This window comes from Pleurodeles waltl, chromosome 5, assembly GCF_031143425.1.
Source record: "Pleurodeles waltl isolate 20211129_DDA chromosome 5, aPleWal1.hap1.20221129, whole genome shotgun sequence".
NCBI lineage: Eukaryota > Metazoa > Chordata > Amphibia > Caudata > Salamandridae > Pleurodeles > Pleurodeles waltl.
This window is the reverse complement of record NC_090444.1, coordinates 1,590,854,109-1,590,871,635: the sequence shown is the minus strand read 5'-3', so window position 1 is coordinate 1,590,871,635 and position 17,527 is coordinate 1,590,854,109. Positions and strand designations below refer to the sequence as shown.

At 44.8% G+C, this 17,527-nt stretch overlaps 1 protein-coding gene across 2 annotated transcripts in view; it reads left to right on the top strand.

Annotated features, from left to right (window-relative positions):
- The first annotated feature begins 560 nt into the window (after positions 1-560).
- Positions 561-17,527, top strand: part of YWHAQ (tyrosine 3-monooxygenase/tryptophan 5-monooxygenase activation protein theta) — a 36,047-nt gene continuing 19,080 nt past the window's right edge. Inside the window, exons 1-3 of one of the 2 annotated variants that reach the window (XM_069235907.1) lie at positions 561-750; positions 1,504-1,872; positions 8,618-8,741. In XM_069235907.1, coding sequence (XP_069092008.1) covers positions 1,543-1,872; positions 8,618-8,741 — 454 coding nt within the window. In that variant the 5' untranslated portion in view covers positions 561-750; positions 1,504-1,542. Of the gene's footprint in view, positions 833-1,503; positions 1,873-8,617; positions 8,742-17,527 lie in introns of both variants that reach the window. The other variant, XM_069235906.1, reaches the window with a different exon arrangement.

Sequence of the window (17,527 nt, the reverse complement as noted above, 5' to 3'; positions counted from 1 at the left end):
AGTTTTTTTCATATACTTAAGGCCCTGGGAGAATTAATTGTAGGATTATGAAATACTAATAAAATGCAGAAGGCCAACAGCAATCTTTGAAGCAGCGTGTACTTTCCCGATTATTGTTTTGACAGGTCAATCCCGTAAGGAAGCATTGGGTCTTCTGGGATACTCTTGAAGGTATCTAGATCTGATTACCAAAGGCCATTTCTTCGAGAACAGAAAGTGTTCATCACCAGTTAACATTCTCCCCCTTACTTCTGCGGTGACAGAGCTGCTGTCTGCAGCCTGCCCTGATGAAAACCCCGGGCGCTACAGGATGTGGGCAGCCAGACCCACCCCACTCCGCAGTGCTGCGGACTACGCAACGCTGGAAAAGCCAGAACGGCCAACTACTGTCTGCGGCCGCTCATTACCTCATCTAGGAAGGACCTCTGCACTAGTCTATGCGCCACGCCCAGTCGCAGGCCTCGACTTGCCATGCCCACACATCCTTCTGATTACTGGGCGGGGGCTATGTCACTCCATCCCCATGGCGACAGTGACGTCACCTCGCCCTGGATTTTATTGGCGGAAACCCCGTGTCTTGCGGCCGCGGCCTACCATCCTTGCCTAGCGTTAAGCCCTGCCTTACCACTTTCACCTAATTGGATAGAACTGCGACTGAAAACGCTGCCGATCAGCAACCCCTGTGGCAGCGATTGGTTAAGACGAACGTCAGTCTCTAGTGAAGCTCCACCGCCTCGATCGACTCCTCGGGTAGGTTGAGACAGGGGAGTTTCTTTTTTATCCGCTGTAGCTCAAAGCGGGTCGAGTTGGTGGTGCAGCGCGGAGACTGAAGGTGAGCATCCTTGTTTCTCAAGGACTTTGTTCTTCGGTTCGCGGGAGAAGGGGGACCTACTGTGGTATTAAGATTTGGGAAGTGAGCAGGGTCCTTTCTGGGAGAGGAGGAGTGTTCGGCTGCCGGTTGGCCCTAGTAGGGGCTGGCAGTAACTCCATCTTGTCATTAGTGATAAAGCCATTGCAAAAGGCGAGTGATCTGCTGCAGCCCCAGGTTTTCCCCATCGCATGCATGGGTCCTGTTAGCTGTGGGTTTGCACAATCGCTTTGATCTTCGTGGAATGGTCAGTGAGGCCGATTGCGCCAGCTCGTAGCCATAAGTGAGGGCCGCTAACGCCCCACCTGCTCCTCCGTGTTTCATCCCGGGCACGGGTAGCAAATGCTGCAGGCGACGGAGGTATGTCAGAACCGGCATCCCAGGAGGGATGTTTGAAAGGGTCCGCATTATAGGTATGTTATTTTAAGTACGATGGAAATGGGCATTAAATTGAGGGGGGTCTACCTACTCTGTCAAGTGGGCGAGGCGGTAACGCTTAACGTGCAGACGGCCATCTTAGTACAGGTGGGGCCGCTCCGAGGGCGTGGCCGCGCTGCTGCGGGCGCTGGGCGTGGTGCTGCTCGTGCGCCCTGTGCACCGGAATTCGCGCCCTCACTCTTGTCTTCTCCCTGCAGGTCGCCAACCCCGGTGTGTGAATCGCCCCTCTGCCCGCCATGGACAAGGCCGCGGACACCAAGAAGGCCGACAGCCAAGAGCGCCTCGAGCACATCCAGAAGGCCAAGTTGGCCGAGCAGGCGGAGCGCTACGATGACATGGCTGCCTGCATGAAGACTGTCACCGAGGAGGGCGGCGAGCTCACCAACGAGGAGCGCAATCTGTTGTCCGTGGCCTACAAAAACGTGGTGGGGTCGCGGCGATCCGCATGGCGAGTCATCTCCAGCATCGAACAGAAGACCGAAGGCAACGACAAGAAGTGCGATATGGCGCGGCAGTACCGTGAGAAGGTGGAGCAAGAGCTCAAGGAAATCTGCAAAGATGTGCTGGTAAGTAATGACTAAATTTGCATATTGAGTGGGCCCTTGTTTTTTGACACGTTTATCATGGGTTATTCGCTTAAGTCCGCGTGGACCACCTTCATGGTCAGCACGCACGCCACAAGACTGTTTTTTTCTGTAGTTTTTTTAAAATTCTTGAAACGTTAAATCGGGGTAGCAGCGTTGCGCTGAAGTGTGTAACTCTTCCCTTACTGATTTACGTATATCAGACACCGATGCATGGAGATACGTTTCTAAAAACGACAGTTAAAAGAACTTTGGATCTTGAGCAGTTCGATGGGCGGTAAATCCCGAGTATCTGAAAGCGCCCCGACCCCCCCCCCCCCCATTTGTTAGTTTAAACTAGATATTCTCGGTTCGCAAGACTCCACACGAAGAGCCACCCGAATCTCTAAGCAAGAGTTGCAGTTGACACAAAATTATGCCTACGTTAAAGAAGGCTGTGCGAAGGAAGCCTCGCTTGTGTATACAAGCGGTCTCATTTCCTCAGACCAGCCGCTTTCCTAACCGTGACATTTTGATTGCGCTGTAGTGTCATCTAGCATGTTTAAGTGCTTATCTCTCGTTTAACTTCATACCCAAATGAGTGCATGTTCGTGAAAAGTTGGTAGGTTTGATTTTGGAAGGCAGGCCAGGAACGCTTAACGCGCCTGGGTGCTAATCTCTTCCTGCTCTTAATTGCATTCTACACGTTCCGCTCAAACGAGTAAAATTGTAACTTTATAGCAGTAGATAAAGGTCCGCTTGTTGTCACAGTAGCGTCTCCGCTTTATAAGCAGGTACAAAGGAATACAAAAAGACCTATTGTGGTCACCCTCGGGGAATCTTATCGCCGGACTGGTTTTTAAACTCCGCCCCAGAATGTATTTTCCGGTCTGCTCAGAATGGTTTAATTGCATTCACTCATACAGATTGTCAAGAAAAGGTGCTTTTTTTCTTTGTTTCGTGAAGCTTATTGTGCACCCGCACAGATTTGTTACACGAAGTACTGAATACCCCTCGGAATGGGATGAGAAGTCACCAGCTCATCCTCCTCTGTCCTTCACCTATTAATTCGGCATAGACCATTAACTGGTTCTCTTGGTTGGTGGTCGCTAGCATGGCTGTATCGTGGCTGTTTGTCGCCCACTCTATAGGCATTCCCATATTCTTTGAGTCTTTGGACTATTGCTCACCTCACTCGGCCCCGCAAACCTGTTTTGCTCTTGAGCATTTTTGTGGCGTTGTATGCTGCTGCTTCCATAGCTCGTCCTTGTTTCTGTGAACCACCTGGGTAGTTCACTTGAAAAAAAAAATGCTAGTACGTTGTGCCAAGTAAACTTGATCCTTCATGGCTGGGTTTTTCCTCTAGTCCGTGTTCCTGCCACATTGATTCTAAGAGGGGAGTATTGGCTCTTTTCCATTGTATTACGTGCAGATCACATCATTAGTACCTGTATTGTGTTGGACTTTGTTTTGGGATTTTATTGTGTGGGCGTATTGATAGTGTTTTTTTTTTTTATTATATACTTTTTATATAATAACTTTTATGATTGGTCAGCTCTCAATTTTGGAATGTTTTATTTTTACGATACATTATATGAAAATAATTTATAAAGCGGGTATAATGTATGTTGGTGTAGAGTAGGCAATGGTTTTAAATAACGATGCTAATACATTTGACTGTGGGCTTACAATATATTCAGGATATTACACAGTTGAGTCTTGTAACCCATAGCAATTTGGTGACGTACTCGGATGTGCAGCAAAACCGGGAGTACACAGTTGAAAATGTTTAAAGTTTTTTTGCCTATCAGACATGAGTGGATGTTGTATGAGGTGGACGTTCAATTTTGCGAATATCAGGCCAAACCAGCCATGTTTGTGCATAGTTGGCTAGGCACAGCCACAACACATGCAGGTATTGTACCATATTGAAGGTACATAGTGTCGCAAGTAAAAACAATCTTACAAAGTAGCATCAACTGGAACTAGGGCCAGTTGATAACCCTACAGTAGCGTCAAGACCCCGCTCATTGGAGACATTGTTACTCCAAAAGCAAGTTTTGAGCAGGGGTGGGCGGAATGTTTCACCCCGCATGCGGAATTTGTCATCTCCGTATTACTCAGTTCTGACTTAATTCCACCAGTCGTCGTGTAGCAGCCCCCCACCCCGCTCTCGGTGACACTTTGGCACCATGCGAGCAATCTTGGTCAGGGGGCTGTTTCTCAAGTAGATTTGCTGCCGATAAAGTATATTATCTATTCAAGCTGTAACTTAACTCGAATGGCTGCACGCTCGCTGGATGGCACCCAAAGGGGAAAGTCGTTTTTTCTTGCCACTTTGTAATGCTTCATGCTAACAAGGGATCCAGATATGAGCAGGAAACTGCTAGGCCAGTCTAGTCACCAGATCATATTGATCTAGAATGTTCAGTTCCATGCTGAATCATTTCTGTCACCATGTAATTAGTCCTTAATAGTTGCCGCCTATATATCCAGTCCACATTTGGCAAATGAGTGAATGCAGTGGCCACAAGTCTTACTTTCAGAAACAGTTTTTTTTTTTTTAATGAGATTTATTTTAGTTCCTTGCTTCAGGGGACAATATTCCATATTTATCTTACATCGTCAACGTGAATGATTTTTAATTCGCTGATCCATCACCACCTCTAAACACCATCAATCCCTGCCCCTAAAATCCCTCACCACACAAACTTTGTATATCCATGAAGCCTGAAAGCCCTTTTGCGCCAAAATGCCCCCATCCCTGAAACAGTTACTCACTCTACCCCTTTCTACACCTAAACCTCAGCACACCCACACTCCACCCATCCCTGAACACTTGAAGAAAAAAACCGCCCTTAAACACCAACCATCCATGACCTGGAAAACCTCCTCACCACCCTAAGCTACTCATGCCTAAACCCTTAGGAACCCTCACCACCCATTTCTGAATCCTTAAAACGTCTAATCACCCTAAACTCCACCCCCGTACTTGAACCCTAAAAAACAAAGTCCTAAAACCCCTCAACACCCTTATACTCAACCTAAAAACAACTCGCCTAAACCCCCTCATCTGTGAACCCTAAAAACCCTTTCGGTTCCTAAACCCCAATTATTCCTGTCCCCTAAAAATCCCTCATCACGCTAAGCATTACCCATCGCTGAACCCGAAAACCTCAGAGAAGCCCTAAACTCCACCCAAGTTTAGTGTAGTTTTGGATTGTTACTTAAAATTATCTCCCCCTTTAAAACGTTTCCTTAGAAATTTCTTTTTTTTTTTTTTTTTAATAAATTTTTATTTTCTAATTTTTTTTCCCTTAATCTGTTTTCCATGATTTGGTTTCCTCCAAAGTGGTTTCTCAGTTCTCATTTTCCATTAATTACACACATCCGAGACTCATTTCATGTCACATAAAATTTAAGCGTCAACTGAATAGTCTAGAAGGAGGAGGGTGTTGGTTTACAGGGGTGATTGTGCAGAGCACACAAAAAGCTGTAGAGGAGTCATTTTGAATAATGCACCTCTCTACCTGTCATCAGTAACAGCAGCGGCGCAAATTATTTTTTGTCTGCGTAGAGGGGGACTATAATCAGGTAGTTTATATCAAGTATCTGGAATTATCTGCTTCCTTCAGACCCACATCTACTAGACATATATAGGACAACTCCCCAAAGGATGCACTCAGGGTAAACCGGAAAAAGACCACCTGAGTCCTACTCTGTCCTCCCAATTGGTGGACCAGCAAAATAAATCCTGCATCTCTGCGTTTCCATTCAGCAAGGGGTTCAATCTCCAAGGTGAACAACGAGGGAAGATCTTTCTGGTGCCTCTATCAATCGAATATGAGTCAGACAGCACTCCTACTTGGCCCCCATTCCCAAAGTATTAACAAAATTGCACAACATACTTTTGGTACAGATGAGTTTATCTGTTCATTTCCCAACTTGCCACGCCCACTAAGAAAGATAGCCAGAGATTTTCAAAGGTGGTGAGGGCGTTAGTCTCACCCGGATGTTCTTTGATGCATAACGTCTATTCTAGGAAGGACTATATACTCTGTACACAGGATGCCTCTAGATCGGAATAGTTACTTGAACATTGAGTCACAATCCACTAGTTCTCAAGTTGCAATTGTGTAGGCATCTGGCCCCTGTTCCCACCTAGCATATACCGATACGGAATTTGGAAGATGCAGTTCCCAAAGCCAATCTACAGTAGGCATTGGATGAGTACATGGCCATAAGCACTTGAAACAGCTTCCAGTTGGCTAGCAGATTAAAAAAAAACAAAAACTGTAGGTTGTCGCTAGGCAATATTAGAAGAAAAGTAGCCCTAGAAGATAAACTAAGAATATAGGAACATGAATCTCTTTTTTTACACTATACTTTTACAGACCAAGAAAGAATGAAATGTGCTTTTGGATGGTGTGGGGGAACTTTCCGTCTCTGGAACACTAACCCATGCTGACCAAGCAGAGCGATTACTGGCCAGAATCTTAAGGGGAGGGGCACCCTCCAATCAGTCACAAGGGGTACTCTGGGGCAAACCCAAGAGTTTCAGATATACCATAGTGTTTGACGTACTGCTCAGTCCTATAATTATTTTTTTTTTAAAACATGTGGAACCCGGTTACACAAGGTACGATTACTTTGTTTTAAGACAAGATAACCAACTCTCCGAATATAGCCTTACCCAAGCAGACATGACGGTATGGCATCACATTATTCTCTTTACATACTTTAAAAAACACTTACATTGTGTTGGTCCATAAGGAACAACAGCTTTTATTTCTGGTCGTAACACGACATTAAATATTAGGCGTTTATTTGGTTGTAATAGAAGAACTTCTCAAGCATACCCATATTTGGCCAGATTCAATGGATCTACAGAAGATCTATAGCACTTTAATTTCAAAACGAATGGTTAGTTAGCTCCTTTTGACAAGTTTGAGTATTTTTGGTTTGCCTTTAGTTCGTTTTTAACATAACTTCTCTGGATGCTAAGCTGGCTGCTGTTGAACACATTAAGAACATACACACAATAGGAGACTGGAGACCTCATTACTTGGTTGTACCAGACTCCAGTGGCGTAGTATCACTTTCCAAGTTGGAGATAAAGGGAACAATCATTAGGCAGGAGTGGAATGATGCAGTAGCTTATCCCCCCACTGTGGATCTAGAAGTTAATGTATTCAATATCTACACCCCACCCCAATTAAAGAATAATTTGCTCTTGACATGCTACACAAGGTTTACCATATTAGGACGCCTGAGATGTTCGCTTGGCACGGCTTGCTTCTAACATGTGGGAATGCCCGGTCATAGCTGAATCTTGGACACAAATTACTTTTGGCAGAACAATATATAACGCCTCAAAAGTGCCTAACAAGGATTGTCAAAGTACATCTCTTGTACCCACAGAGTTCATCAGAGGTGGTCAACAACTGCAAAGCCTTTGCCTACTGTGGTTATCTGTGAGATTCCACGGCATAAAATACGTTTCGGTGGACTTTAAAACACTGTAGTAGTAATACGCCCTTGAAGGCACATCCGCTTATTTTGCACCAAATAAGTCGGGCTTAGTGCATTAAGTAGGTATCTGATTTGACATTTATTTAGGAACCGATCAGGTTTATAACTTTAATTATTGGTTTGTCATCACAACTAAACTTACGCCTAGTGTATTTAAAGTTCCCCAAAAAAGCAAAACGAGCAGTCTTGTCAGTGAAACCACCCATCTGCCACTTCAAAAGGTTGTAGAGAGTAAGAGCAGTGTGTAGATGGAGACTCAACTACTGCTTCGTAAAGCTCTTTTCTGTTATACGATCTGGGGGAAGTCTGGGTTCGCAAGCCAGACATAAAAAGAGACAGATAGTGATTTGTTAAATCTATGGTCCTCAGCATACTGTTTGGTGGACATTAAAGGTGAGCTAATTGGTCCCAGCTCAGCATTTACAGTTTTTACGCATGCACTCCATTCCTTGCTCCCAGCTTACACCTACGCTTAACAAACGTCAAGATTGAATTGCTGGCCCGCTCCGCTCCGCTCCACACCCACCCTAGATTTAACACATTCTACAAGCCTGGAGTGCTTGAAATCTGGTGTTGGTGACCTGTCTGACCACTGTCTTAACTTTCAATTTGCTTATCACGAATTGACTAACTGGGTTCCTAGATTAAAATGTGTAATAAAATTGTTATTTATAAGTTGCCGCTGATGTTTATTACCAATTATCCCTGTATTTGTTTGGACGGTACTTACCTAATTCTTTTGATCACTCCTATATTACATGCATAACTGCACCTTTCTAACTTGCCTCTGAAAAATTGGTAAGGTCCGTGTTAAGTAGGGTAATCGTAGCATGTGTTGGTAACTGACAGTACTTGAGATGCGGCCACTACAACTCCCAGAAAGCTCTTTAGGTGGCTGAAAAGCCACAGGAGGCTTAAGGTATTTGTATTGCGTTGCTGGATTTATCAGCATTGCAGTTATATTATTATATATAATAATAATATTGCGCTTGGACTAGAGTAGCAGCATTATTTTTGGCAACATTGGGAGTGGCCGGGGGGGGGGGATAGTAAGTCAAATGTTGAATAGCTTTTTGGCGGCTGGTATCGCAGAGTAAGATTCAGCTACATGACAGATTTACCCGAGTTCAGTTCATTTTGGCAATATGTATAAACTGCGTCATGCCGCTTAATTGATCTTTATTCGTCGGCACGTTTTTTTTTCTCTTTATTTCAGCATTTGTTGGACACTTATTTGATACCGAAGTCTGAAAATTCTGAGAGCAAAGTCTTCTACCTAAAGATGAAGGGAGACTACTACCGGTACCTAGCCGAGGTAGCATCCGATCAAGCCCGAGAAGGTATGTTTTTATTTTGCTGAAATATTCTATGTAAATGCATGCGGGGAAATGAAACTTCTTATGGTAGCAATGAATCCATAGTCTGTAAACCGGGACTAGAAAGATGGACTATGTGTGGTTCCAATGTACTAAGTGTTTTTTTTTTTATTAAATAAATAAGGACTCAAGGTAACAGCTTTTAAATAAAACACAGTATATAAACTCCCGTCTGTCACTCACTTGTACTAAGAGCTCGAGTGCAGTGTACCAACAACCACAAGAGGGACGTGCAGCAGTAGAGGTCCGATCATGGAGAAGGAAATTTGAAGGGGGGGGGGGGGGGGGGTGTTGCAAAGATGGAGTGCCTGTTGAGGTCTTCAACTCATGGTCCACATGACTTTATGTACAAACAAAATAAGGTTCAGATGTAGATCTATATGGGAGTAATGTGATTGAAGCAGTGAATCCCTGAGATCAGGTGTGCTGCTGAATGCAAGGAAGCTTTGAGAGGAGCTAGATGGATTTTGGAAATACCACAGGATGCCATTTCCATAGCTTAATTTGGGCTGTGTGAGGACTTTGTCTACTTTTAAGTTTTGTTAGGGTAAGAAGGGCTTATCTATTTACAAAGGTTAAAAAAAACATTTTCTTTCCCTTAACACTTACAAAACAATGGATTAAAGGGTATTGGGCTAGTATTTCTACAGTTCGTTAGAATGCAAAGTCTGGACGGATAGTTTTGCGGCCTGGATTGAGGGGTGTCACCATCAAAGCCAATAGCTGCCTCAAATGTTTTCGAATACGGAGACACATCCTACCATATATGTTAATAATAAACCCATTGGAGCAATATTGGTAATAAGCCGGGGCAAACGTTGATTGTAAACAATTTTATTAAATACCTTTTTCATTGTTCAATGTATACTATATAAATGAGACATTCAATTTAGGAAAAATATCTAGATGTATTCTGGGTCACAGTCAGCTCTCACAACCAACAATTAAACATAATCGCTCAATCATACCACTTGTATCAAACTATACAATCGTGCACCACACAAGTTAAAGGAATAATGAAAGGTCACTCCTCACACATTTTGTACAAAGTAAATTTATCTTATTAATGTGTTTATATACATTTAAACAAATGCATTAGCCCCTAATGTATTCCAGTAGTATTCAGGCAATCCTCGAAACAAGAAATAAACATTTGTCACCATAATCTAATGACTTTGTTATGTCATGGGCCATAGATTGAAATTCACACTACGTTAATAGTGATCCTTTGAATCCCGTGTACTGTGCCGATGTGCGTTTCGGTGGGGCCGCTCATCGGGAGCCACCTTCAGGGCACAAAATTCCGTAGTAACGAGATTTGAAGAGGCGGTCACCCAGAGTCAGTCTACTCGATAAAAATAACACCATCATACAAAAAACACGCCAGCATGTACAGGTCCTGTACATGCCTCAAAAGACGGCTCCATTGCAAAAAAAAAAATCCAAAAATTAAGTGGCATCCATGTCCAGAAGAATGAGTGTATTAAGTAAGGTAAGAAGGCAGACCGGAACAGTCACCACATGCCTTTACACGCAAGGGTTTTGCAGCGCTTACGTTTGATGGTTGGGTTCCGGTTAGCATGTCAAATTTCGAAGTCTCTTGAAAGGATGTTTTTTTTGTAGGGTGGCCCGAATCCAGGTCTCTAAAAACTCAACCATGGAAGAGGCTTTCTCCTCTGCACCCTTGGGACGCCCAAATATTCTGAAGTTGCCACTCCTACTGCCGTCTTCCATATAAGTAATGTTCTGTTTAGGAACAAAATAACGTGATCAGACCTTTGTAATTGTTTGCCATTGGCGGCAGTATGATCCTCTACGTTGCTTATTCTAGATTCAGCATGGTAAATCCTTCCGGTCTCTCCTGATATGTGCCACTTCCACACAGACGATCGTGCATGTCTTGGTACTCTATGCAATGTGATGCATAGCATTAACTTTTTTTTTTCTCAGGATGGCTTTAATTGTTGTGGAATCCTCCGATTTACCCTTGGAGATTCCAGGAGTGGTGGTTCCTGTTTGGTGCGTTTCATTTTCCAGCTGAATTTGTTTTTAAATCCTTGGAATCTTTGGGTTCAGACATGCTGTATTATTTAAGTGTGCCTTAAAATGCCCAGTGCATGTGGTTCTGAAAGAAGGGCCACAGATGTGAGAATCAAGGCTCAGGCTGCTGCAGAGGGATCAGAAATTGAGGTGCAAACTCAGCCGATAATCCCTTTGGAAACTACAACTACAAGCCCGGTACCTTCTTTGATTCATACCAGCGACTGGCTACCTGTCGAGCACCACCAAGGAATGGTGTTCCTGAGAGACAAACGTCAGATCAAATCTGGTATTGGTAATAGATGTTTTTTAAACCACTATTGCCGCGTTGCATCGCTTCTTGTTTTTGCAAGGTGGGGCACGTCCGTGCAGCAGAGATGGTATTATGCTTCTCGTTGGTGGTGCTTTTCAAGACACTAATCCACTCGTAAACCTCTTGGAATTCCACCCCAGGACTTGTCTCGTGTTCCATTTCTAGATACCAGGTCCCCATCATGTTCACCTTTTCAGCCCCCTATGATTACATAATCTCCCTTTGGCCTATGTGCCATCGATAATACCCCAGTTCTTATATTTTGCTTGTAGCAGCAAAACAAATGAGGGGCATCTCGTCACTGTCTTCTAGGGTAGAAAAATCCTGTTTCTTGCCTCAATCTTCATCTGTCACTTGACATCACCTACAGCATAGGTGTTAACATTTATTAATTGACTGCCTTTTTCTTTGGAGTTTGAGCACAAGTAACTAAAGTAAGTGCTGTTTTTGTGGGCTCTCATTCTAAACATTTTCTCTCAAGGTAATCTACTTTGTTAGCTGGGCATTGACCTTAACATCGACTAAGCTGCATTGACATAAAGCAGATTTGATGCCTGACAAGAGCTGAGTGCTTTACAAACTTGCCGTAATGTTCAAAGTTGAACCCTAAATTACTCCTCCATACCTTTACTAGCACCTTCTACAGTCTCACTGTTCATATCCATAAATGTACCCTTCTTCTTGTACCCAGGATTTCCCGGCCTTTCCCTGCACAAAAGCCCTAATCCACCCCCAGCACTTTCAACAAATCTCAAATTGCCTTACCTTGAAAGACCTTCACAATGAACCCTTACCACCTGGTGCACCACGGTAAAAGCTGGGAAGTTTATTTACATCATTGAGTATATAAGAAAAAGCCCACAACCAGAGTGGACCACCTGTCAGAAGTCGGCTCCAACTCGATCAGTTGAGGCTAACCTCCTGGCAGAACATTCCCAGCTTCTGAACATGGAAGTCTACTTGAACAAGGTGAGTAGTAAAGGTTTTTAAAGTAATCAACATAATAAGCAAGTGAAGATCTACAAACGTTGCAGCAGCTTTCTTTTTCACAGTAATAGTTAATACGTATTAAAATCTCTAAACGTAGTAAGAAACATTGCATGTAGATAATCCTCGTCTCCCAGCCACCAGGGTTTCACAAATAGCTCCAGAAGTACCTGCATGTTAAGCCAGCAAAACGTCCTTGCATGAGACCGATTTGGGCACGAAATAATTTGCCCTACTTTGTAGTACCGGAGTCAAAAGCCACCGTGTCATTGCACTGTGCATCTACATTGGTACGAGCAACATTTATAGGTGAACCATAAAAAAACTGTCCTGATAGGACTTATTTTCAGGTATACTCTCAGTCTTGTTCTTGAATCCTTCATCTCACTTTTGATCCACCAGCCTTTGCCAGTTAACTAAACGTTTCTTTTGAGACCTTCTCTATCCTTAGGGGGCAGTAAATGTGGAAGTGACATTGGATGGAACTGAGTGTTCGATGGCATCTGTCGCTGTAGATACGCATGTTCTGCAATAGCTCGCCATCTGGTGTTGGGCCGGAGTGTTACAAGTTGTTTTTCTTCGAAGAAGTCTTTCGAGTCACGGGACCGAGTGACTCCTCCTTTTGTCTCCATTGCGCATGGGCGTCGACTCCATCTTCGATTGTTTTTTTTCCGCCATCGGGTTCGGACGTGTTCCTGTCGCTCCGAGTTTCGGAACAGAAAAAATAGTTAATTTCGGAAGATTTTCGTCGGTATTGTTGCGTTCGGGATCGGCGTACTTAGATTCAACACCGCATCGAAGATCGAAGAGCTCCGGTGCCCTTCGGGGTAGTTTTTCGATCCTCCGTCGGGGCCTGGTCGGCCCGACCGCGTGCTGAAGAACGCCGATGGAACGGACCCCGTTCCGTTTCTGCCCCAAATGCCACAATAAATACCCCTACACAGACCAACACTTGGTCTGCAACCTGTGCCTGTCACCTGAGCACAGCGAAGACACCTGCGAGGCCTGTCGTGCGTTCCGGTCCCGAAAAACACTCCGAGACCGTCGAGCCAGAAGACTTCAAATGGCGTCCGCACCGACAGCCCGACGGGAGTTCGAGGAACAGGAAGAGGAAGGTACCTTCTCGATCCAAGACTCAGACTCCGAAGGATTCGACGATACACAAACCGTGAGTAAGACGTCGAAAACCACACAAAGAAACATTTACAAGGCCCAGGGGACGCCACTGCCACCAGGCCATGGCTCAACCCATAAAATCGGTGACCGACCGTCGGCACCGAAAAAGGCCCAAACAGTGCCGAGATCGTCCGACTCCGGTCGAGACACCGGCACGCAGCCTTCTCGGGACCGAGAAAGTGCTGGAGACAAGCCTCGACACCGAGATGCCGGTGTGGACACGGCTCGACGCCGAGACAGCGGCACCGAAACAGATCGACGCCGAGAGGTTTCGGCCCCGAAAAGGAAAAAAGTCACCTCGGAGCCGAAAAAACACGCAGACAAAGTTTCGATGCCGAAACAAACTGCAAGCGACCCAGCTTCAGGCTCTTATACAGAAGAGCACTCGCTAACCTCCCAAATGCAGAAGCATAGGTTTGAGGAAGAGCTACAAGCAACTGATGCGGACCATACGCAAAAGCGTATCTTCATTCAGCAGGGGACAGGAAAAATAAGCACCCTTCCCCCCATTAGGAGAAAGAGAAGGTTGGAGTTCCAGACGGAACAAGCACCACAACCAAAAGTGGTGAAAAGAGTTACACCACCACCCTCTCCTCCGCCCGTGATTAACGTTTCACCAGCACAAACGCCATCACACTCCCCAGCTCACACCACCATGAGCCAGGGTGACCAAGACCAGGACGCATGGGACCTATACGACGCCCCAGTGTCAGATAACAGCCCAGAGGCATACCCTACAAAACCATCTCCACCAGAAGACAGCACCGCGTACTCTCAGGTGGTGGCTAGAGCAGCACAATTTCACAACGTAAGCCTCCACTCAGAACAGGTCGAGGATGATTTCTTGTTCAACACACTCTCCTCCACCCACAGCTCCTACCAAAGCCTGCCTATGCTCCCTGGTATGCTCCGGCACGCAAAAGACATATTTAAGGACCCGGTCAAAAGTAGGGCAATCACACCAAGGGTGGAAAAAAAGTATAAGCCGCCTCCTACGGACCCGGCTTTCATCACAACACAGCTGCCACCAGACTCTGTTGTTGTAGGAGCAGCTAGGAAAAGGGCTAACTCTCACACATCTGGAGATGCACCACCCCCAGATAAAGAAAGCCGCAAGTTTGATGCAGCTGGTAAGAGAGTCGCAGCACAAGCTGCAAACCAGTGGCGCATCGCGAACTCCCAGGCACTACTTGCGCGCTATGACAGAGCCCACTGGGACGAGATGCAACATCTCATTGAACATCTGCCCAAAGACTTCCAAAATAGGGCAAAACAAGTGGTTGAGGAGGGACAGGCCATCTCCAACAACCAGATCCGCTCCTCCATGGACGCTGCAGATACAGCTGCACGGACAATTAATACATCTGTAACTATCAGAAGGCATGCATGGCTCCGAACGTCTGGATTTAAACCAGAGATTCAACAAGCAGTTCTCAATATGCCTTTTAATGAAAAAGAACTGTTCGGTCCAGAAGTGGACACAGCGATTGAGAAACTCAAAAAAGATACGGACACTGCCAAAGCCATGGGCGCACTCTACTCCCCGCAGAGCAGAGGGAATTACAGCTCATTCCGTAAAACGCCCTTTCGAGGGGGGTTTCGGGGTCAAAGCACACAAGCCAGCACCTCACAAGCCACACCGTCCAGTTACCAAGGACAGTATAGAGGAGGTTTTCGGGGACAATATAGAGGAGGGCAATTCCCTAGAAATAGAGGAAGATTCCAAAGCCCCAAAACCCCTACTACTAAACAGTGACTCACATGTCACTCACCCCCTCCACACAACACCAGTGGGGGGACGAATAGGTCATTATTACAGAGCATGGGAGAAAATCACTACAGACACTTGGGTTCTAGCAATTATCCAACATGGTTACTGCATAGAATTTCTACAGTTCCCTCCAAACATACCACCAAAAGCACAAAATTTAACAACACACCATTCCAATCTCCTAGAGATAGAAGTGCAGGCACTATTGCAAAAGAATGCAATCGAATTAGTGCCAAACACACAAATAAACACAGGAGTTTACTCACTGTACTTTCTGATACCAAAGAAGGACAAAACACTGAGACCAATCCTAGACCTCAGAGTAGTCAACACTTTCATCAAATCAGACCACTTCCACATGGTCACACTACAAGAAGTATTGCCATTGCTAAAGCTGCACGACTACATGGCAACTTTAGACCTCAAGGATGCTTATTTCCATATACCAATACACCCATCGCACAGGAAATACCTAAGGTTTGTATTCAAAGGAATACATTACCAATTCAAGGTACTGCCTTTCGGATTAACAACCGCACCAAGAGTCTTTACCAAATGTCTAGCGGTAGTCGCTGCACACATCAGAAGACAGCAAATACATGTGTTCCCATATCTAGACGACTGGCTAATCAAGGCCCATTCGTTAATAGAGTGCTCAAATCACACAAATCCTATCATACAAACCCTCTTCAAACTAGGGTTCACCGTCAATTTCACAAAATCCAAAATTCTGCCACGCAAGGTACAACAATACCTGGGAGCCATAATAGACACATCAAAAGGAGTAGCCACTCAAAGTCCACAAAGAATTCAAAATTTCAACACCATCATACAACGCATGTATCCAACACAAAAGATACAAGCAAAGATGGTATTACAACTCCTAGGCATGATGTCATCATGCATAGCCATTGTCCCAAACGCAAGACTGCACATGAGGCCCTTACAACAATGCCTAGCATCACAGTGGTCTCAAGCACAGGGTCACCTTCTAGATCTGGTGTTAATAGACCGCCAAACTTACCTCTCGCTTCTGTGGTGGAACAACATAAATTTAAACAAGGGGCGGCCTTTCCAAGACCCAGTGCCACAATACGTAATAACAACAGATGCTTCCATGACAGGGTGGGGAGCACACCTCGATCAACACAGCATACAAGGACAATGGAACGTACATCAAACAAAACTGCATATCAATCACCTAGAACTTCTTGCAGTTTTTCAAGCACTAAAAGCTTTCCAACCAATAATAGTTCACAAATACATTCTCGTCAAAACAGACAACATGACAACAATGTATTATCTAAACAAGCAGGGAGGGACGCACTCCACGCAGTTAAGCCTGTTAGCACAAAAAATTTGGCATTGGGCAATTCACAACCAAATTCGCCTAATTGCACAGTTTATACCAGGGATACAAAATCAACTCGCAGACAATCTCTCTCGAGATCACCAACAGGTCCACGAATGGGAAATTCACCCCCAAATACTGAACACTTATTTCAAACTCTGGGGAACACCTGAGATAGACTTGTTTGCGACAAGGGAGAACGCAAAATGCCAAAACTTCGCATCCAGATACCCACACAAACAATCCCAAGGCAATGCCCTATGGATGAACTGGTCAGGGATATTTGCTTACGCTTTTCCTCCTCTCCCTCTCCTTCCTTACCTGGTAAACAAACTCAGTCAAAGCAAACTCAAACTCATATTGATAGCACCAACTTGGGCAAGGCAACCCTGGTACACAACGCTGCTAGACCTATCAGTGGTACCCTGCATCAAATTGCCCAACAGGCCAGATCTGTTGACACAGCACAACCAAAAGATCAGACACCCAGATCCAGCATCGCTGAATCTAGCAATCTGGCTCCTGAAATCCTAGAATTCGGGCACTTACAACTTACCCAAGAATGTATGGAAGTCATAAAACAAGCAAGAAGGCCATCCACCAGGCACTGCTATGCAAGTAAATGGAAGAGGTTTGTTTGCTACTGCCATATTAATCAAATACAACCTTTACACACAACTCCAGAACATGTAGTGGGTTACTTGCTTCACTTACAAAAATCTAACCTAGCTTTCTCTTCCATTAAGATTCACCTTGCAGCAATATCTGCATACCTGCAGACTACCTATTCAACTTCCCTATATAAAATACCAGTCATTAAAGCATTCATGGAGGGCCTTAGGAGAATTATACCACCAAGAACACTACCTGTTCCTTCATGGAACCTAAATGTTGTCCTAACTAGACTTATGGGTCCACCTTTTGAACCCATGCACTCCTGCGACATACAGTTCCTAACCTGGAAGGTGGCATTTCTCATCGCCATTACTTCCCTGAGAAGAGTAAGCGAGATTCAGGCGTTTACTATACAGGAACCTTTTATACAACTACACAAAAATAAAGTCGTCCTAAGGACCAATCCTAAATTTTTGCCAAAGGTTATTTCACCGTTC